Source organism: Aspergillus costaricaensis (assembly GCF_003184835.1).
Source record: "Aspergillus costaricaensis CBS 115574 unplaced genomic scaffold BO79scaffold_34, whole genome shotgun sequence".
NCBI lineage: Eukaryota > Fungi > Ascomycota > Eurotiomycetes > Eurotiales > Aspergillaceae > Aspergillus > Aspergillus costaricensis.
In genome coordinates this window covers 190,853-205,537 of record NW_020291834.1, presented here as the reverse complement: position 1 = coordinate 205,537, position 14,685 = coordinate 190,853, and the positions used below count along the sequence as shown (strand labels likewise).

Genomic DNA, 14,685 nt, shown 5'->3' with positions numbered 1-14,685 from the left:
GAGAGACAAAGGTTTATATGGGTCAGGCATTGCTCGTCTAGCCTCCCTCGCAATTCCCAGAGCTAGGACCACATCGAAGCACAGCGCTAATCAACTACCAAGGGAGATTCTAGGCTGATCCATGATGGAAGAGTGGAGGGATGTACGTATCATCTCTGGGGTAGTCACGATTGGGGGAAGATAGGAGGAGGCTGCTGTGGAGAGAAACGTGGGGATCTTATGCTCCCCACAAACAAAAAACGCCACGCGCAGAAATAAGAGCATAATCAACGACAAATGAAAATGAGTTGCCTCCTATGCTCCTGTCAGAACCGTTGGGTGGCAAAGAAAGGCTACGGGCGCTCGCTTAAGCCATCAGCTCGGATGTAAATGACTAAATGGGGGTGGGGATGGGGCTTTGAATGCATGGGGTTAGCTTCCCCCGGACACTCGGCTTTTACGATCGACTAGGATTAGTTCTAATTAAGCGGAGGTGTTCCGGGGTAATCCAGGGTCAACTCGCCCGCATCCGTGGAGATGGCGTCAACCCCAGTCTTTTCCCTGTCGGTCCATGGGTTACTCCGGGGGGTAGGTTATATCACACAGCAGAAGAGATTAGGTACCTCGAGGTTGGTGGAAATTGGAAACAGGGACATTGTTACTATGCATCATTCTTAGATAACATTACGATTACAGTAGCAACTCTCGTATCTCCGATCCCCACAAAGCTTGTTGTTGGAATGACTCAGATAAAGAATGCGGAAAATTGCCGTCTGGTGAGAAAATTCCCCCGTGGGAAGGAAACGTGGAAGGCCGCGGATACCTGAACACCAACTGGCTTTCCCTCTTCGAGCCGTCCGGTCAGCCAGGTGACCTCAAAACACAGCGGAGACACACCCCCCGGTGGCGGCGATTAGACCGCCTTTTGATTAGTGCTTCCCATGATGGATGCTGATGAATAGCTCCAACTGGTGTGTTTTGAGGAGTGCGGAGCCTGACATGGCACCTTGCTTACGCACTGCTGAGGGATCCTTCCTCTCTGCCGCCCCTTGCGGTTGGGCCAAACATGTGGGTTATACGCCACATTCTTGAGCTATCTGAATCTGCATCGAGTAGAATTCGATGCCCATATTCTTCTCGTTTTACTAGATGATATGGACGGAGATGAATAATAGTACTCATGTCGCGAAATAAAGCGATTGTTATAACCCAAAATTTGGATGATTGATCCACACGAAGAAGTGGATGCACAGGCAGAAAACTTCCAGAAAAGCAAGAAGCGAAGGTGTAAGCAGCATCCACGCCGCTAAGCGAGCAGATTTCAAACTGACCCAATGATCCATCTACCCCCTCACATTGCTACAGACCAATCGGAGGGTGAGTCCATATCATGCCGACCGCAGCCACAGTTGCTCAATCAAGCCGATTCACGATGTCGCGGACGCAGCGGTCCCCGTCACGGGTGTGCCGGATGCTGTGATGGTCGAGCTCGATTGCACAACTGATACTGCCTCCGGAATCAATGTCGGTCCAGGCACCTCGTAAGTGGACAGTGACTGGTAGATATTGACGAGGATTCCGGGGTCTGTCGGGCTATACAACTCCGTACCGAGTACACCGGAAGGCTCGGCAGTTCCTGACCCGGTGACCTGGAGGTTGAAACACTGAGGATAGTTCTGTGCTCCGTTCTCACTGCTGGCCCCGTGCAAGGCAATAAGTTCGTGGCGAAGAACATAGTATCCGGGTGCAATGTCAGGAGGGATCTCGACCAGCCATGTATTGTTGTCTGCGATCAACTGATCATCTCCCCAGGTGCCAGGCACACTCGAGTCATCAACAAGGCCAACACCGTCAATCTTGAAGAATTCGAGCGTTGTCTTGTCTACCGTCTCGCAGCTCGAACCACAGTTTGCAAGATAGCTGATGACTGGTCCGTGGTGGCTGTCAGGCCAGGTGGTCCATTGAAGACTGATCTTGTCCCCTGCAGCAATAACTGCATGCCCCTCGGCATTAGTGGCATCCAGGTGGCATATGATATCATCCGTGCCATATTCGTCCGGCGTAATGAATCCGTTCGCAGTGTTCGGTGTCTGCCATGCGACTACCACCGGAGGATCTGAATTATAGGGATCCGAGTTGATGTCCCAGCCACGGTAGGAGACACCATTGATAACAATATTGCTCACATGGCCGTGAGCAGCTATTTTGGCAGTAAGGGAGAGGAGGGTTGCTAGATGAGTGACGGTATTGATTTCCTTCATCATGATGCTTCAAAAAGATAATGGGGAATTTCCAGTTCAAGTGTTGGAGGTGCTGCTATGGTGTTGATTGTTCTCTCCACGACAGAAATCAAGGCTGACTTTATATCTCCCGTCATTCTCTAGGGATCATGAATAGTCGTCCCCACACTGGTCATCAACTGCCTCACTTTTTTCCATTGCTGCGACTGGTTTGATGCCACAATGAGATTTACCCGTGAAGAAGGCATGACATCCGTTCCTTCAAACACCTTTCCCCACATTCTCCGGCTCAATTTCCGTTCCCAAGAAAGCAGTCAACAAATCAGATTCATGGTCTGATGCGCACAATCGAGGCCAAGACGAGATCATGTAACTTCTGGTCACGCTGGAAATGTTATGGTGGGATGCCGACCACGAATTGACAACACTGAGGCATGAGGTATACACAACAGCAGCTGCTCAGTTGGCTGCAGACTCACCGTTCAATGGTATCGCGGAAGTCAGATAATGCCCAGAAATTTGTGACTTAGACCAGGCATTTTCTGCAGATCTATTCCGATTCTTCCACGGAAATCTTTGCCAAGATACATCGGCGGAGGTTGAGAATCTGCCGTGTCCGCTTCCAGATAGGAAAGAACCTATATTCACAGAGTTCGTCGCATAGTTGACAATAATAAGCCCCGAATTGGACCAAGTGAACACTCAAGATGTCATGCTCTCTGCTAATGTATCATAGACAGGATTAGTAGCAATCGTCAAGACGCAAAAAGACTGCTTAAGACTAATGCTATTAGTCTTACTGAGGTGAAGAAAGTATTGAAGCAGGGTAATGCATTAACTTTAATGCCACTTCATGGTGCGGATACATGTCTGCTGCAGGGATCAGGGAAAAACGGATATGCGGGGATGGCTTCCGAGAGTCCATCGCAGGCTCGATTTCTTGGCCCGATCATCTGATACATGCAATGAGCCTATAATGCAATATCGGCATAAACCCTCAACAACAGCTGAAGACCACTAAAAACCGGCGGGTAATACAGCGAAGTTCCCTGAAGACAATAATGACAGGAGCGGAGCAGTACAACTCGAATCTTCCAAATACATTGAACCCCAAGAGTAGGGGCTCGCCTGACATGCTAATCATCCCCCTCCCCCTTCTAGTTACTTAACACTTGATAGCACCGACTAGTGGCAAGTAGCACTATGAAGGAAACCACATCAACTATCAAAAGAGAATTCGACGAATTCCCCTTACTGCCCCAACTCAGAGGACATCAGCTTTTATAAGCAGCTATTGACCATCCTAGCATACCGTGCAGGATGTGCCACACAAATTACCCCCGCAGGGATTTGGAATGTTGCAATTGTCCAAATCTGATTATGTGTCTTTAGACTAGTGTGATACTCTTGTCCGGAATGCATGTCTCCTATGGCCTTACACCGTAGTAGATATCTTTTGATATTGACTGATCATAGCATGATTTCACGTTGTCTCTTCAACCACTTCATACTAAGGCACTCCACTTGAGGATTGTCTCAGAAACAATTGTTCTCAACCACCTAGTTATCCGAAGACATACTAGTGAACACGAAGGGGCATAGATACTACTACCATCTCCTATTAGGCGTGATTCTGATACTTCAATATTCGTTACAGTATGAGAGGTAGCCAGAGAAGGATTGCATGTCGATGTAGGAAATGGATAATGAAAGGGCGAGACCTTAACCTTGAGGACATAATCAACACAAATCTAAGCCAGTGTACTATTGAATATAAGTGCTTATACCTTATTCAATGTCCATTGACCTGCTCACATGAAATATGTATTTTTTTTTCTCCTAGGACAATCAGTCTTCCTTATGATGTAAACAACAGTCGGTTTCCATCTATCCATCTTCGAGGCTAAAACACTGTCTACTTAACCACTCTATATGGAAGCAGATATATCTTTAAGAACTGAACCGCAGCTTCAATCCATTCATTAGCCATTCGGTGATTCTCATCCACCAAATAATTAATATTAGTGATTTGACTTTCATTCGAGATTAAAATAACATATGAAATGCAGAAAGAATCGTATCATCTAGATATGTGTGGGCTGCGATGAGATAGACAATCTTGTTTTCAATCTATTTCTTTCTGGCATGTACATTCCTCACATACAAAGGTATGATCTGCATGCCATAAAAATGAGCTACATATCGATTTCGGTCATGCGCTCCGTGCAGGATATTCTTACTACTAGTGTATATATTCTTCGGGCGCCGTGTGACTTCTTTTCTAAGCAGTTGTCTGCTCGACTATGATGACATTAATTTATAGCCCAAAGGTAAGGCGGTTCTATTGACTCAATTTAGAGCGGAGAGATTTTGCTTATAGGATATATTATACTACCTTCACCTGGAACACTTTACTTACTCCCACCATAGTCTCTTGCTTGAGGATCCGGAAGACACTACTTCTAAATTAATTCTAATAAACTTTTGTGTCTTATACTTGTCTCAGTATATCGAAGGTTACGCTACTACAAGACCAGCCGCATAGAGGAAAACAAACCATTCCGAAGTCAATGCCACTGCCACTGTTGGCTCGGGTCCAGAACCCCAACGTCGACGCTATCCACTAGGGAAAATACCAGCTACACTCTACAGATAAGTAACCCAAAGTGAAGATACTTTACCATTTATCAATCACGAGAGATATTTTAGTCTCATCTAATTTTCGTTGTATGATACCGGTGTATTGCTTCTATGATATCTATGCCTTCTGCTTGAGCTTAATGATACTCTATGGACAGCTCACCCTCGTCAATGACAGACTTCTCATCCTACTAATCGTTAATACTAGACCCGTCGCTGTCTTCCGGCTCGTTGGTCAAGTCAATATCAGGCCTTATTAATTAAGAATACCTCACTGACAGCAAAGCTGGAATCGCTCTCAATCTAATCCTTACTCTTATTATATCCAGCCGATTAGGCATGAGACGTCATCCTCAAGACCCAGGATCAGGAAGGAAAAACTGTACAAATAGATAAAGTCATGGATATCGGGGTATACAGTGATGAGGAGAGTGGGAAATTAGATAAAAAATAATGGATCATACTAGAGGGTAGGTAAAGAAGAACAAATGACAGGTAAAGCATGCCGATCCCTAACCCAGAGAAAAGAAGCACTGCTGGAACACTAATATGAGGCCTCAACCGAGATTGAATGGTCAAGACTATTGTCTATCTACACATACTATACCAACCGCATCACCAAATCTGACCTGTAACAACAGGTTGTTAGGATCTCTCATACCCTTCGATCACACGTCTCTCGACAGGGGTCACTTCCCTACCTTATAAAACACGTTATGGCTATATACTACGGAGTACTTACCCACGAATATAGGGTTCTGATACTGTATTAATAAAGCCGGAGATGCGTGTCTTTTACTACAGAGCTCTGTGTGATTTATGGAGATCAAACATGCAGGTATCTTGATACCTGGAATTGGAGAGTGGGGATGGATAAATGCTAGGTGAGGGGAAATTTGAATACGGGATGCGGAGGAGGAAAACGGCTAATCTACATTCTAGGAGAGATGTTTGAAGATTATATGGGGTAGGTTATTCTTGCAGGTGGTGTTGAGTCCCATTGTTGATGAGGGGATTGTTGAAAGAGAGGGCAGTAAGTTGATGGGGACAGGGGAGCGACCTTAGTTGTATGCGGGGTGTTTCATGGCGGTTTCATGGGTTCCGTGGGTGGAATATATACGGATGGACTCTTTATCTTGGTTTCAGGACAAGAGACCTTGTTTCAGGATATCTGCTGTGAGGAGAGGAGAGTTTATATGTAATGGAATGTCGGTTAGGGTCATGGTTTCGTGAGTGGTCTTGTTATTGGTAGAAATGGTGGATGATAGTTGTTGCAACAGTAACCTTGCCATACGATCGGGGTTTGATTATCGGAATTCCACGTACGCTGTAGATGTAGATCCGAAAAGGTCTATGGTGGCGGATACGTCATACGCGTTGGGTATTGAACTGTATTTGGGGTTGGAGTAGGTTTTCATTGGTGGTTTTGATAAAAGTCTCCGCAGATGATTGATTATCGCTGTCCAACCGGACACTGAAGCTATCTTTGTCTTGGAGATGGTGGGTGAAAGATCGGTGGCAGTTGGGGTATGGCACAACGTGTGGGACAAGCTGAAGATTTTATATATCATGTTTGTACAGTTGACCCATGCAACTTGGCAAGATTATTGATAAAGTATGGTCAGTGAAGCTACTCACCTCCCATCTGCTAAGAACAAAAGCCTAAAGTACGGCATCAGATCTTGGTAGCTGTGCAGAGTGGCAAAGTATACATTGCCATGCATGCACGGGAGTGGAGCCATGATAGCCTGCATCGACCGAGTAGAGAGGTATATTGTAACTGGTAGAGTTCAATATTGCTTTATCATGCGGGGAAGCGGCAAAAACGAATTATCTGTTCTGACTAAAAAGACCCTTTGAGCGGGTGCTGTCATGGATTAAAGACGTTATTCCTTTTGTGAGTGACAGTGGTGAGATGACGCTGTGACACCATCGGTGGAGGTGGACTATGCAAAATACTATATACCCACCCTTTCAAGGCTCAAGTCTCCTGCACAGTTACTACAGTACAATGCGGCCATGATAAGAACGTCGTTTATAGCTCCATCTTGGGACACAGACATCGTCAATGTCGCCTCAACTATCGTGTTGATCTTTTGACACGGAGATCATCCTAACCAATTGCAGTAATCAGACGCCCGTAGAAATAAAGTAGTGCAGTCAAGGCCAGCTCACGCCTCATTTCTAAACCGGGTTCAGCCGTGGGAAAGGGTGCCTCATGGAGGGGTCATGCCTCGCATCCCAGGGGTATAATGGACAGGCAGTTAAGGCGTTAAGAGCGGCGGACATCCGGGGTGCAGCAGCAGCTAAACTGCGTACTAAGCTTGGAGATAATAATTAGGCGAGAGTGGGGAATGAATGGCATCATTGGCATGTTACACGGCCACCATTATCGTGACAATGCACGTGCCATGGATCGGGTCCCCCAGGATTCTTTATTTATCTGACCGTTTGTCATGTTGTCCTTTCCCCCCTCCACTCCCTTCATCATCTGCTATTATATGGCAGGGAAGTTCACGAAAGGAGGAGGGGGTGTGGAAGGTGGGAAGAGTTAAAGACAACAAGGTTTCAAAGGAGAGACATGAAAACCATCCTCTCTTGGGAAGTGGAAGGGGAATGATTAGGGCGTGGTGACCAACCAAGTCCAGAAGTCAAGGGACCACCCGGACTCCGATCGTCAGATGATGCGCCTTTAGCCCCGTTTATCTGCTTTGGTGGCCATGACCTCCTCGGATGTCGTGCCCATCGCTGCCTCCTGCATTTATTTTTCCTCTCCTTTTTTTGAGACGGTATTATTCTTTTTCTTATTATTAACTATTATTGCCGCCCCTCTTAATTGTGTCATCTCTTTCACTACTCGCTAAGCTCTTTCTCTTCTTTCATTCATTGTGTGCTTCCTCTACAGCCTCACTCAACTCACCCCCTAACTAACCTTGCGACTGCCGTGTTTACTTGTCTCTCCCGTCTTTCTTAGTCTCTTCACTTCGGCAACTTCACCGCCATCTACCGCGCGCGCGCTGGAGAACCACCGAACTAGTCGGAGTCCCCACTGTTCGTTTTCTCGGCCTCTTCTCGGGCTTAAAAGTTGTTGGATATGTCCGCTGCTGAGGGTTGTTCTTATCTCTCCGTCCCTGCTGCTGCTGGTTTGCATCTGGCAGACACCGGACTGCCTGGGCTGACTTGACTATCTCCAGGCCGCATATATTAAGTCCGAAGCAGCTCTTGCTTCCCTAGTCTTCCAAAAATGCCTCGTTCAGTCCCTCCCAATCTGCAAGGCGCTCTCCCGGAAGCCGAGCTTCCCTCCGGCGCATCGGACGCCCGCAGGACTCCCTCGCGAACAGCTCCCCCCTCGCCATCTGCCGTTCGACGAACCCATAGCCTTCTCTCTGAAGTCCAAACTCCCCATGAACCTTCGGATCCGAGTATGGAAGTAGGTGAAACCACAAGTCTTCTACCGAAGGGCAATGAAACCCGGCGGGGTATGCCACGACGTTCATATACCAATCTTTCTGGAAATACGGGGCCCGATTTCAACTTTAGACACACCCTAATGACGGGAAGCATTCGCCGGTCGCGACATCATAGCCGCGCCAACTCCCAGGCGATCCGTTTTAGTCGACGCGGCAGTATCGATGCGGAGCAGGCGGAAAGCTTGGCTGCTTCTGTCAAAGATGGCTTAACAGCTTCGTTTATGGATGAGCGGAGCTGGTATGACCAGTTCACCTCCACTGACTGGGTGCATGACAGTATCATAGACGGGGCTCGTCTTCGGGAGCTGCGCAAGCGCAAGGATATCCGCGGTCGTCTGCTGGCATGGCTTGATGGCTCCCAGGGCTGGGTCCTGGTCGCATTGATTGGCTGTATCACGGCCGCGATAGCTTATTCGGTAGACGTGACGGAGGAATTCATCTTTGACGTGAAGGAAGGCTTTTGTACTACACACTGGTTCCACAGCCGTCAGAGCTGCTGTACAGGAGGCTCGAATTGCCCGGCGTGGCGATCCTGGTCCCAGATCTACAATCCCTCAGGATCAGATAATTACTGGGTCAACTACAGCATGTTCATCTTCTGGGTGGTGCTTCTTTCTGTCATCTCGTGCCTCTTGACGCTGTTTACAAAGACCGTGGTTCCATCCTCGGTGTCGCTGACAACTTTGGATGAAAACCTCGGGGCGGCGTCGTCACGGAGTACAAAAGGAAACAATGCAAATAGTAATTCGCCCGGATCTGCTTCCAGCCAGCAGGCTCTTAGTTCCGCCATTCCCACGCGTCCTGCCATGGTTTACTATCCTGCGGCAGGTAGCGGAGTGGCTGAGGTCAAGGTCATTAACAGCGGCTTCGTTCTGCATGGATACCTTGGCTTCAAGACTCTCTTGATCAAAACCCTGGCGCTGGTTTTCAGCGTTTCGTCAGGCCTCAGCTTGGGCAAAGAAGGACCTTATGTGCACATCGCGACATGTGTGGGCAATATTTGCTGTCGCATTTTTGCCAAGTATAACCACAACGATGGCAAGAGACGCGAGGTTTTGAGCGCAAGTGCTGCAGGTGGTGTGGCGGTAGCATTCGGTGCCCCGATCGGTGGTGTCCTTTTCAGTTTAGAGGAAGTTAGCTACTATTTCCCTCCGAAGACTTTGTTCAGAACATTCTTCTGCTGCATCGCAGCAGCTCTCTCCTTGAAGTTCCTCAATCCTTACGGCACGGGCAAGATTGTCTTGTTCCAGGTCCGCTATCTGGGCGACTGGGAGATGTTCGAAATGGCAATCTTTATCCTCCTAGGTGTCCTTGGTGGAGCGCTAGGGGCTCTGTTCATCAAGGCCTCGAACCTCTGGGCGCGGTCTTTCCGGAGAATTTGGTTCATCAAACGTTGGCCAATGATCGAGGTCGTGCTTGTGGCTGTTTTGACCGGATTGGTTAGCTTTTGGAATCGTTACACCAAGCTGCCCGTCTCCGAGCTTATGTTTGAGTTGGCTAGCCCTTGTGATCACGAGTCCTCATCGCCGACTGGTCTGTGTCCGCCGGAGGAGGGGATCGGAGAAATTATTCGTTATTTGCTTGTTGCGTTTGTCATCAAGAGTCTTCTCACGGTGGTGACGTTCGGAATCAAGGTGCCGTGTGGTATCTACGTCCCTTCCATGGTTGTTGGTGGTCTTCTGGGCCGCATCGTTGGACATGCAGCACAGTACTTGGTACTGAAATATCCCACATCTTTTCTTTTTGGATCGTCGTGTCCCGCCACCGCCGGCATGGAATCCTGCGTGACGCCAGGAGTGTACGCCATGGTCGCAGCAGGTGCAACCATGTGTGGAGTGACACGCCTGTCTGTTACACTAGCTGTCATTCTCTTTGAGCTCACGGGAAGTTTGGACCACGTGCTGCCATTCTCCGTGGCTGTCTTGTGTGCCAAGTGGACTGCTGACGCTATCGAACCTCGCAGCATCTACGTAAGTGCGCGAATGCTTTGTGTAAAGATGTGGACTAATTTGAACAGGATATGTTGACCGATATGAATTCTTACCCGTTCCTTGACAGTAAGCATCAACCGACGTCGGATGCGCAGCTAGGAGATCTCGTTCGGCCGGTTCGCTCCAGTCGTATCATTGACATTTCGGGCTCGTCCTTTGTGCCGGCACGCGAGCTACGTTCGAAACTTCAGAACCTGTTGATGGCGGGCGAACTCGACGGTGGTCTTCCGATCTTGCGCCATGGTGTCCTTACCGGTTTAATCCCGGCTCCTGAGTTGGAGTACGCACTGGACAACCTCGCGGACGAGGAGAACACCCTCTGCCTGATGAGTCTCGACGGCTCTTCGGCTGTTTCCGACAGCGAAGATGAAGCCGAAACCGGCCGCGTCGACTTTGGACAATACATTGATCCGGTATGTAGCTCCATCCTTTTACTATGACAAATCTGACGTCTGCAGTCCCCCCTTGCCCTCGACATCCATTCGCCTATCGACCTCGTGTATCAATGCTTTGCCAAGCTTGGTCTGCGCTATCTGTGTGTGTCGCATGATGGCCAGTATGCCGGCTTAGTACATAAGAAAGCCTTTGTGAAGTATATGAAAGAGAATGAGTGATGTGATTATCAGCGTTCAGCGTTGCAGTGTTTCATTACGACATCGTTCAGCGATTATTGACAAGTATTTGACAGCTGCATCCAACAATGTGCATACTCCCTGTGCTTGTATATTAGCAAGGAGTTGGTTTGTTTGCCTCTGATTTGGGTTTTGATTTGTTATTTCAGCGAGAGCATGTGATTTGTACCAGCATTATTAGGGCGGCTAGTTGTTATCTAGACTGTACATATCTGCCGTATACATAGACTCTGCCAGAACTGTATCAACTTTACCATGATAGACATCCACGTACGCCCGCGCACATAGCTTCTACCTCAACTCTACCATTTACACCCGTTCATACCCCACCATCTGCACCCTAACATCCCCCTCCTCAATCCACCTCCCCGTAACCTCCTCCCCAACCCACTCCGTAACCTCCTCCGGCGTAACCCTCCTCCACCCCTCCTTCTCGCCAAACAACTCCTCATCCACCGGGAAAAACGTATCACACTCAAACACCTCCCCCCGATCTCCCTCCGCATACCCCTTCTTCTCCACATTCGTCATCACAATCCTCACCGGCCCTCCTTTCGCAGCCAAAACAGCCCCATATATCTCCGCCCCACCAATCACAAACACCTTGCCTAGTTTCCCTTCTCCATACCTCGTCTCCAGCTCCTGCAGCGCCTCATCCAATCCCCCGCACACGATCGCGTCTGTCGCTGGCTGCACAGCATTACCATTACCCCCAGATGTAGATGCAGCAGACGCAGACGCAGACGCAGCCAACTTAGCTTTCCGTTCCTCAACCTCCCTCGCCACCCGAGGTTTCAACCCCTCCACATCCCGGGTAATGACCGTGCTAATGCGCTTCGCCAGCGGACGCAGATGCGCCGGCACGGAATCGTACGTCTTCCGCCCCATTATTATTGCGTTGGTGGTTCCGGGCACTGGCGGGCGGGAGGTCACCCGGGCGAAGAATGACATGTCGGTTTTGATTCGTGGCCAGGGGAGTGTCCCGGAGTGGCCGATGCCGAGGCGGATTGGGGTGGTGCTGCTGCTGCTGCTCTCGGTGGTGCTGGTGGGGGTTGGGGTTGGGGTTGGGATGGGGGTGGTTGCGACGATGAGGGTTAGGGGGCGGGGTGTGGGAGGCATTTTGGTGGTTATTCTTTTGAGAAGAATTGTGGTGGTGGTGGTGATGGTGGTAGGTATGTGTTGTATGAGGCTGGTCGGTGGTAGTGAGGGAGGGAGGGACGCGGTGGGGGGGAAATTTGATAGGAAGGGAAGGGAAGGGAAGCTTTTATCAGACGGTTCGCGATCAATGATATTCCCCGCTGGGGTGGTGGTGGTAAACCACGTGCTTTTAGTTTAATTCTTCGACCAGATTACCACAGATATTTATGCAGGTTTAGTAGTAATAAATGGTTTATTTACAGCTTAATGATATTAATATATACAATTCTATCAACTGAAAACCCCAACGCCATCCCACCAACTCCATGCAATAACCAACCAACCAACCCGGTATACGCCATGCACACACAACACAACAAAATACAATATACCCAAAGCAAAGCTGCCGCTGCTTCTCACTTAGCAGCTTTCAAAAACCCCCCATCTTCAATACCCTTCTGAATCGCCTCCGCATTCATCTCTAATTCCTCGCGCCGCTTCACGTCCGCTTCGTCTTCGCCTAGTGTGTCGAGTTTCCCGAATAGCCATGTTTCTTTCATTGTACGGGTCAGGGCGAGGATGTCTTCTGCGGCGCGGACCTATCCCAGATTTATTCCATAAGTATATTTCACTTTAAGAGGGGTTTATTGGAACGTACCAATGCTGTGGATTCCACGTCTAGCTGGTATGTCTCGACGGCGGTGGAGGTGTGGCTGGTGCTTTCGGTCTGAAGTTTTCGGGTTAATGGTTATCGATTGTGTGGGTTGGAGGAAGACAGGTGAGCTAACAGTTGCTGTGGCCATGATGTTCTCGAATCGTTGGAGTAATTGCGAGATGTTGGTGTTGATGCGATCTGCGACGGATGATGGTTGTTAGCTGTGCGACGGAGGGGTGGACATTCAGAATCTGACTTACAGTGAAGCGCTTTCGATGACGGTTGAGAATCCATTTCTGAGGAGTTTAAGCTGGGACAGCGATTGGTTTCTGTTTGTGTGAAAAGATGGCATAGGATACTGTGATGGATGCTGCGGTGCAAGTAGATTGGGAGCGGTGTGGGTACTGCCGGCAGTACGGTGTCTATCAGGTTGATATGATAGGAGACTACTTAGGTACTAAACTATATTGGGCTATATGGATAATTGGTTTGATTGAGATGTGGGTATACACTATGAGAAGAAATATGATAGCGCCATGTGTTAGATCACCCATTCACTCTTTCGCTTGTCGTCGCGCTTTCTTCCTGTGCTGTATTGGGAAGCATATGCTTGTGCTGCTTCTCTATTCGCATGCTACCATGGAAGTTGTTTCTACCACGATGCTGGATCTGGTATGAGTGAGATCGAATGACAACTCTAGGATAGGACAATAGTCGTCGGGTTGACTGCTGTAAGGAGTGCGTGTGTTTCTCGGGCACGAGCTTAGCGGACGTATTTCGACTACACGAGTTAGTAGATTCATCGCTATTCCAGGCGTACAACTCACCATAAATCTCTTGTGGAAGTCCGATCGCAACAGATCCTGCATGCCAATTAGCACCATAACATAATACATAATACATACAAGGCAAGTCTTACGTTGACAAACTCCTTGCCCCTCCTATCTTCTGTACCACGGGCCTGGTTCTTGAACACAACATCGTCATCCCACCTACGCTTCACATTGAAGTCTTGGGGGTTAAGCAGCGGGTTGCCTCGTGCGATATCGACTTCGCGTTGCTCCTCTTCTTGTGCAGCACGCTCGCGTTCCTGACAGCTATCAGTAACTCATCCTAAATCCAAATCTCTGCACAAACCTCTTTCTCTTTCTGCTCGAGCCTCTCTTTCTTGATCTTCTCCAGCTCGCGCATCAATTCGGCAGCCTCGTCCTCTTCATCGTCACTGCATCCTGTCAGCACTATCGCGCGAACCTAGGATATCCGCAAGTCTGACCTTTCGTCCTCGCTGCTATCCTCTTCCGACTCATCAGAATCTGCATCTATGTCTCGAGTTTCCTCTAGTATTCGTCGTCGTTTGGCTTCTGGATCTTCTTCCTCTGTCTTTGCATCACCACCGGGTGAACCACCTTCCAACTGGCGCTTGGGCGTGGCGGTCTCGACTTTGGGCTCTTCCACGGGAACTCCGTTCTTCTTGGCGAAATGAGCAGCCTCCGCCTGGAGCAGCTCGGCGCGCAGATCGCGTTGCTGAGTTTCGACTTCACTACCCTGACCGAATTGACTTGGACATGTCAGTGATGGTCGCACACGTTTTGCAAACCACTTACCGTGTCTTCAGGTGTGTGTAAGCCGGGAGAAGACGTTGATGGTACGCAGGGCCGCGGAGGGCCTCCTTTCCTTGTGCCTGTTTCAATGAGCTTCATGCGCTGGGCAGATGATCGAGGTACATACGGGATCGAACGTGGGCCTGTGTGCTGCAAAGTAGTCAGTACAGAGCTTCTCAAATCCAATGAGTATATATACATACCCGTAGTCATGGTGGCGGTTGTTAGACTGTGTGTTGGTGGTAGTTGGCACTCCGACGAGGATGAGATCTGATAATGATCGCCGATATGCAACCTCAGGCCACAAGATGAGTCAGCTACCTCACCGCCCGCGAGCAAT

At 48.9% G+C, this 14,685-nt stretch overlaps 5 protein-coding genes across 5 annotated transcripts; 1 reads left to right on the top strand and 4 right to left on the bottom strand.

Moving 5' to 3' along the window:
• Nucleotides 1-1,369: 1,369 nt before the first annotated feature.
• On the bottom strand, nucleotides 1,370-2,240 carry BO79DRAFT_179909 (putative endo-1,4-beta-glucanase; the record flags this gene model as incomplete). The annotated part of the gene is made up of 1 exon (XM_025680063.1): nucleotides 1,370-2,240. The coding sequence occupies one exon, from the start codon at nucleotides 2,238-2,240 to the stop codon at nucleotides 1,407-1,409; it is 834 nt and encodes a 277-aa protein (XP_025535946.1). The 3' UTR covers nucleotides 1,370-1,406.
• Nucleotides 2,241-8,103: 5,863 nt separating this feature from the next.
• On the top strand, nucleotides 8,104-10,934 carry BO79DRAFT_156627 (chloride channel protein; the record flags this gene model as incomplete). Its single annotated transcript, XM_025678827.1, has 3 exons — nucleotides 8,104-10,299; nucleotides 10,347-10,733; nucleotides 10,779-10,934. 3 exons carry the CDS (start codon nucleotides 8,104-8,106, stop codon nucleotides 10,932-10,934), a joined length of 2,739 nt encoding a protein of 912 aa, XP_025535945.1.
• Nucleotides 10,935-11,138: 204 nt separating this feature from the next.
• On the bottom strand, nucleotides 11,139-12,167 carry BO79DRAFT_201630 (dihydrofolate reductase; the record flags this gene model as incomplete). The annotated part of the gene is made up of 2 exons (XM_025681589.1): nucleotides 11,283-12,167; nucleotides 11,139-11,243 (listed from the first exon to the last, which is right to left on the bottom strand). The coding sequence occupies exons 1-2, from the start codon at nucleotides 12,069-12,071 to the stop codon at nucleotides 11,139-11,141; spliced, it is 894 nt and encodes a 297-aa protein (XP_025535944.1). The 5' UTR covers nucleotides 12,072-12,167.
• Nucleotides 12,168-12,397: 230 nt separating this feature from the next.
• On the bottom strand, nucleotides 12,398-13,074 carry BO79DRAFT_201629 (RNA polymerase II mediator complex head subunit MED22). Its single transcript, XM_025681588.1, has 4 exons — nucleotides 13,005-13,074; nucleotides 12,878-12,942; nucleotides 12,748-12,816; nucleotides 12,398-12,688 (listed from the first exon to the last, which is right to left on the bottom strand). The coding sequence occupies exons 1-4, from the start codon at nucleotides 13,036-13,038 to the stop codon at nucleotides 12,506-12,508; spliced, it is 351 nt and encodes a 116-aa protein (XP_025535943.1). The 5' UTR covers nucleotides 13,039-13,074; the 3' UTR covers nucleotides 12,398-12,505.
• A 188-nt stretch (nucleotides 13,075-13,262) lies between these two features.
• Nucleotides 13,263-14,579, bottom strand: BO79DRAFT_179898 (spliceosome-associated CWC15 family protein). Its single transcript, XM_025680062.1, has 8 exons — nucleotides 14,549-14,579; nucleotides 14,473-14,495; nucleotides 14,349-14,425; nucleotides 14,018-14,302; nucleotides 13,882-13,966; nucleotides 13,664-13,834; nucleotides 13,572-13,607; nucleotides 13,263-13,525 (listed from the first exon to the last, which is right to left on the bottom strand). Exons 1-8 carry the CDS (start codon nucleotides 14,556-14,558, stop codon nucleotides 13,508-13,510), a joined length of 705 nt encoding a protein of 234 aa, XP_025535942.1. The 5' UTR covers nucleotides 14,559-14,579; the 3' UTR covers nucleotides 13,263-13,507.
• Between the last annotated feature and the right edge of the window lie 106 nt (nucleotides 14,580-14,685).

Coding starts and splice junctions, on each gene's coding strand:
- BO79DRAFT_179898 (XM_025680062.1), bottom strand. Junction 14,303..14,348: donor TACACACACCTGAAGACACG/GTAAGTGGTTTG, acceptor GACATGTCCAAG/TCAATTCGGTCAGGGTAGTG. Junction 13,608..13,663: donor GGGGCAAGGAGTTTGTCAAC/GTAAGACTTGCC, acceptor ATTGGCATGCAG/GATCTGTTGCGATCGGACTT.
- BO79DRAFT_201629 (XM_025681588.1), bottom strand. CDS start 13,038: ATGGATTCTCAACCGTCATCGAAAGCGCTTCACT. Junction 12,817..12,877: donor ACATCATGGCCACAGCAACT/GTTAGCTCACCT, acceptor CGAAAACTTCAG/ACCGAAAGCACCAGCCACAC. Junction 12,689..12,747: donor ACGTGGAATCCACAGCATTG/GTACGTTCCAAT, acceptor AATCTGGGATAG/GTCCGCGCCGCAGAAGACAT.